Source organism: Anomaloglossus baeobatrachus, chromosome 5 (assembly GCF_048569485.1).
Source record: "Anomaloglossus baeobatrachus isolate aAnoBae1 chromosome 5, aAnoBae1.hap1, whole genome shotgun sequence".
NCBI classification, from domain to species: Eukaryota; Metazoa; Chordata; class Amphibia; order Anura; family Aromobatidae; genus Anomaloglossus; species Anomaloglossus baeobatrachus.
In genome coordinates this window covers 30,974,876-30,980,875 of record NC_134357.1, presented here as the reverse complement: position 1 = coordinate 30,980,875, position 6,000 = coordinate 30,974,876, and the positions used below count along the sequence as shown (strand labels likewise).

The following is a 6,000-nucleotide window of genomic DNA, read 5'->3' as shown; positions in this document are numbered from 1 at the left end:
TGCGCCCGGTCCACCTGCGCTCCTCCGTACCGCTGCCCCGGTCCACCTGCGCTCCTCCGTACCGCTGCCCCGGTCCACCTGCGCTCCTCCGTACCGCTGCCCCGGTCCACCTGCGCTCCTCCGTACCGCTGCCCCCGGTCCACCTGCGCTCCTCCGTACCGCTGCCCCGGTCCACCTGCGCTCCTCCGTACCGCTGCCCCGGTCCACCTGCGCTCCTCCGTACCGCTGCCCCGGTCCACCTGCGCTCCTCCGTACCGCTGCCCCGGTCCACCTGCGCTCCTCCGTACCGCTGCCCCGGTCCACCTGCGCTCCTCCGTACCGCTGCCCCCGGTCCCACCTGCGCTCCTCCGTACCGCTGCCCCGGTCCACCTGCGCTCCTCCGTACCGCTGCCCGGTCCACCTGCGCTCCTCCGTACCGCTGGCCCGGTCCACCTGCGCTCCTCCGTACCGCTGCCCGGTCCACCTGCGCTCCTCCGTACCGCTGCCCGGTCCACCTGCGCTCCTCCGTACCGCTGGCCCGGTCCACCTGCGCTCCTCCGACCGCTGGCCGCCGTCCCCCTGCGCTCCTCCGTACGGCCCGTCCACCTGCGCTCCTCCGTCCGCTGCCCGATCCACCTGCGCTCCTCCGTACCGCTGCCCCGATCCCCCTGCGCTCCTCCGTACCGCTGCTGCCCCGATCCACCTGCGCTCCTCCGTACGCGCTGCCCGGTCTACCGCGCTCCTCCGTACTGCTGCCCGGTCCACCTGCGCTCCTCCGTACCGCTGCCCGGTCCACCTGCGCTCCTCCGTACCGCTGCCCTAGTCCTTCATATCAAAAGATATGGAACTTTTTTTTTTTTAAAGACCTAAATTCATGTGTTTTGGGCTAAAAATCACTTTGCATTTGGGTTGCATTAAAAATGTTGTCTCTGCTGCAGGGTCTGTTGCTGGCTGCAGAATGAGTTCTCTAAGAATCCATCAGTGAGCTCGTTCTGACTGGCGTTTATAAGTCTTCTTTTCCTTCTATTGAGCTCCTTTTTAGCTGATTTATGACCACAGGAAGGTTGAGCTGAACTTTGGGGTGATAAATCGGCAGAGAAGAAGTGTAGACTAGCGTTATAAACTGTCTTATTAGAGTGAGCTCACTGACTGATTCTCTTTTAACTCCTTCTGCATTCACCAAAAGACACTGCAACACCGAGGCTATAGAAGGAAACTGTGCAACATTTTTAATGAAACCCCAATTGCACAAGTGTTTTTGTTGTGTTTTTTTTTTTGTTTTTTTTTAGCCAAAAAATACATGAATTTTAGAAAAAAAAAAGACAAAATTACTAAGTGTATAGTTGTGCTTAGCGCGTATGATGCAGACATTCGTCTTCTACTACAGCGGTGTCAGATTGCCAGGTTAGTCATCATACAATCACACATTTGAGCAGTTGTAATTCTCCTTGTCTCCACAGGTGGGCAGTATGTTCATTGCGGATGCAGATGAGAAAATCTCTGTGCAGTAAGTGTTAGTCCCGGTTATATCGCCCATCATAGCCATAGCGCTGCTCGTGTACCCTGTAATCCAGTAACCGAGATTTTTTTTTTTGTCTCTAACAGAACTAATGAAGCCATTTTACTTGCACTTTATGAAGCCGTGCACCTCAATAGGAATTTCATTACTGTCCTGGCGCAGGTCAGTGAATATTACACCCTCACAAGATTGGGTGCATGTAATGGGCAAACCCAGAATATTCAAGGGGACACTACTCTAAAACCATATCTAAAGGTCGTGTTCAACAAATCTTTTTCACTACAATTTTGCAGGTCTGTGTCTCCCTACAGGAAGTGGGGGCGGGTCTTTGTCTTTGTTCAGGAAGTCGGGGCGGGTCTTTGTCTCTGTACAGGAAGTGGGGTCGGGTCTTTGCCTCTGTACAGGAAGGGAGGGTCAGTCTTTGTCTCTGTACAGGAAGGGAGGGCGTGTCTTTGTCTCTGTACAGGAAGTGGGGGCGGGTCTTTCTCTGTACAGGAAGTGGGGGCGGGTCTTTCTCTGTGCAGGAAGTGGGGGCGGGTCTTTCTCTGTACAGGAAGTGGGGGCGGGTCTTTGTCTCTGTCCAGGAAGGGGGGGCGGGTCTTTGTCGTTGTACAGGAAATGGGGGCGGGTCTTTGTTTCTCTACAGGGAATGTGGTTGGGTCTTAGTCTCTGTACAGGAAGTGTGGGCGGGTCTTTGTCTCTGTACAGGAAGTGGGGGCGTGTCTTTCTCTGCATTTAAAATGTGATCCTTTTTTTCTCTTTTTATTTAGAGCCATCCTGAGATGGGCTTAGTCTCGGTTCCCACCACCCCTCTCCCAACGACGCCCACAACCCCACTGGGCACAACTCCTCCCTCCTCAGATGGTAGCGTATCCTGCCCGGCTTAGTATATATAGTATGTATACGGCTTGTAGATAAAATCCTCTCTCTTTCTTTACTGTCCCCGCAGTCATCAGTCCCGTTGAGCTGCCGCTGGATGCGGACGTCCAGAGCAGTAACCTGCTCATCACCTTCCTGAAGTACAGCTCCATCGTCATGCAGGACACGAAAGGTAAATGGCGCCTATCCCGGGAAATTGTTTTTTTTTTTATTTTTTATTTATTTATTTTTCTTCGGCGCTCCATTGGGAGACCCAGACGATTGGGTGTATAGCACTGCCTCCGGAGGCCACACAAAGCATTACACTAAAAAGTGTAAGGCCCCTCCCCTTCTGGCTATACACCCCCAGTGGGATCACTGGCTCACCAGTTTTCTGCTTTGTGCGAAGGAGGTCAGACATCCACGCATAGCTCCACTGTTTAGTCAGCAGCAGCTGCTGACTATGTCGGATGGAAGAAAAGAGGGCCCATACTAGGGCCCCCAGCATGCTCCCTTCTCACCCCACTTGCGGTTTGTAAGGTTGAGGTACCCATTGCGGGTACGGAGGCGGGAGCCCACATGCTGTTTTCCTTCCCCATCCCCCTGAGGGGCTCTGAGGAAGTGGGATCTTACCGGCCTCCAATCCCTGAGGCCGGGCTCCGTCCACAGACCCATTGAACCTGCTGGATAAGGAGCCGGGGTACCGTTCAGGGACAAGGCCCTGCAACATTCAGGTACTCTGTGTCCCCCTATGGACTAGCCGCGCACACTCCAGACTTGCTGGGTGTGCTAGTGCGCCGGGGACAGTAGCGCTGCGCGCTGGGGTTTGAGTCACTGCAGCTTGGCTGAGTGACTTTATGTGTTGGGAACTACCGCGCCGGCCGCTCCGGGAGCGGCGGCGCGGCTGGGACTTGTAGTGCGCCGGGGACTTAGCGCCGACCGTGCTTTTACGACGGCGGCGCTTATAAATCTAGTCCCCGGCTTTTGCGGCCTAGCTCCGCTTCGTTCCCGCCCCCTCCCTGTCAATCAGGGAAGGGGACAGGCGTTGTGCAATCGTCAGCGCCGAGGGCTGGAGCCTTATTTACATGCTCCAGCCCTCTCACTGGGCACAGTGGGACGCAGGTTTCCCGCTTTTTGTCTGAACACACCCAGGGCCCGCCCCCCCCCTCCACAGAGACGCCGGCAGCCATTCCTGCATGCAGTCTGGCTGGGGAACGGACGCAGGCTCTGGGAGACCCAGACAAGGGATTTCTGGCGACCACACACCCGCGTTAAGCGGGCGGTAAGCAGCACATTCGTGCTGGCCCCACTAGTGCCACAGTGTTATTTGGTGTACTTTTTCCTGTACCAGATATATCTATATATATTGCACTGTACAGTCGCTTCTTGGCTGTATACCCCTATTGCTCTGAGGAGACGACAACATGTCATCTGCAAAACGCAAGGGTGCCAAGACACAGGCTGTGAACGCTGCTTGTGCTGCTTGTGGGGCTAATCTACCGGCAGGTTACAATGACCCCCATTGTGTGCAATGTTCGGTCCCTGTGCCACTTCGTCAGCCGGAGCCTATGGTGGTAGTGGCCCAGGCAGAGTCGCCGGTGAACCCTGTCCCGGTGACGGGGACAGAGTTTGCTGTTTTTGCTGACAGGATGTCTGTCACTATGACAAAAATCCTAGAGACCTTGCAGTCCAGGCCAGTTACTCAGTCCATGAACACTGCTGCGGCAATGTTCCCCGGTCCCCCTCAGTTGGAGTTAATCAGTGCTTCAAGGGGGTCCCAGGCATCTCAGCCTGACGGCTCTGATTCAGATGACAGTCCCAGGCAGCCTAAGCGTGCTCGCTGGGAGAGACCCCCCACGTCATCACGCGGATCAGGGTCTCAGCGAGAAGAGTCTCTACATGATGAGACAGAGGAGGGTGATCAGGAGTCTAATCCTGAAACCGCTCTCAATCTGACGCCATGGTAAATGACCTTATAGCGGCCATCAATAGGCTGTTGGATATTTCTCCCCCAGCCCCTTCTGCAGAGGAGGCAGCTGCACAGCAGGAGAAGTTCCATTTCAGGTATCCCAAGCCTAAACTGAGTACCTTTCTGGACCACGCTGACTTCAGAGAATCAGTCCAGAAACACCATGCCTACCCAGATAAGCGTTTCTCCAAACGTCTTAAGGATACACGTTATCCCTTCCCCCCTGACGTGGTCAAACGCTGGACCCAGTGTCCAAAGGTGGACCCTCCAATATCCAGGCTTGCAGCTAGATCCATAGTTGCAGTGGAAGATGGGGCTTCACTTAAAGATGCCAATGACAGACAGATGGACCTTTGGTTAAAGTCTGTCTATGAAGCTATTGGCGCGTCGTTTGCTCCAGCATTCGCGGCAGTGTGGGCACTCCAAGCTATTTCAGCTGGTCTGGCACAGGTGGACTCTATCATACGTCCAGCAGTGCTGCGAGTAGCGTCCCTAACCTCGCAAATGTCTGCGTTTGCGACTTACGCTATCAACGCTGTCCTGGACTCTACGAGCCGTACCTCAATTGCGTCTGCCAACTCTGTTGTCTTGCGCAGAGCCTTGTGGTTAAAGGAATGGAAAGCGGATTCTGCTTCCAAAAAATGTTTAACCAGCTTGCCATTATCTGGAGACAGACTGTTTGGTGAACAATTGGCTGAAATCATTAAGCAATCCAAGGGTAAGGACTCCTTACCCCAGCCCAGATCAAGCAAACCTCAACAGAGGAAGTGGCAGTCGAGGTTTCGGTCCTTTCGAGGCTCCAGCAAGACCCATTTCTCCTCGTCCAAAGGGACTCAGAAGGAGCAAAGGAGCTCAGATTCCTGGCGGGCTCAGTCACGCCCCAAGAAAGCAACCGGAGGAACCGCTTCCAAGGCGGCTGCCTCATGACTTTCGGCCTCAGCCCTCCGCATCCTCGGTCGGTGGCAGGCTCTCCCGCTTTTGCGACATTTGGCTGCCACAGGTCAAAGACCGGTGGGTAGCAGACATTTTGTCTCACGGGTACAGGATAGAATTCAGTTCTCGTCCTCCGCCTCGGTTCTTCAGAACCTCCCCACATCCCGACCGAGCAGATGCCCTTCTGCAGGCGGTGTGCTCACTAAAAGCAGAAGGAGTGGTGATCCCTGTTCCTCTGCAGGAACAAGGGCAAGGTTTTTACTCCAATCTCTTCGTGGTTCCAAAAAAGGACGGCTCGTTCCGTCCTGTTCTGGACCTAAAGCTGCTCAACAAGCATGTGAACGCCAGGCGGTTCCGGATGGAATCCCTCCGCTCTGTCATTGCCTCAATGTCTCAAGGAGATTTCCTTGCATCGATAGACATCAAAGATGCTTATCTCCACGTGCCGATTGCTACAGAGCACCAACGTTTCCTACGTTTCGTGATAGGAGACGACCATCTCCAGTTCGTAGCTCTGCCATTTGGTCTGGCGACAGCCCCACGGGTTTTCACCAAGGTCATGGCGGCAGTGGTAGCAGTCTTGCATTCTCAGGGTCATTCGGTGATCCCTTACTTAGACGATCTACTTGTCAAAGCACCCTCTCAAGAGGCATGCCAACACAGCCTGAATGTTGCGCTGGAGACTCTCCAGACTTTCGGGTGGATCATCAACTTTTCAAAGTCAAACCTGGCACCGACTCAA

The 6,000-nt window shown here is 54.6% G+C and overlaps 1 protein-coding gene across 1 annotated transcript in view; it reads left to right on the top strand.

The window, feature by feature from the left end:
* The window catches only part of ARMH3 (armadillo like helical domain containing 3), a 116,165-nt gene that overhangs the window by 50,439 nt on the left and 59,726 nt on the right, over positions 1–6,000 (top strand). Inside the window, 4 exon segments of the mRNA XM_075348368.1 lie at positions 1,440–1,486; positions 1,585–1,660; positions 2,269–2,362; positions 2,448–2,549. Coding sequence (XP_075204483.1) covers positions 1,440–1,486; positions 1,585–1,660; positions 2,269–2,362; positions 2,448–2,549 — 319 coding nt within the window.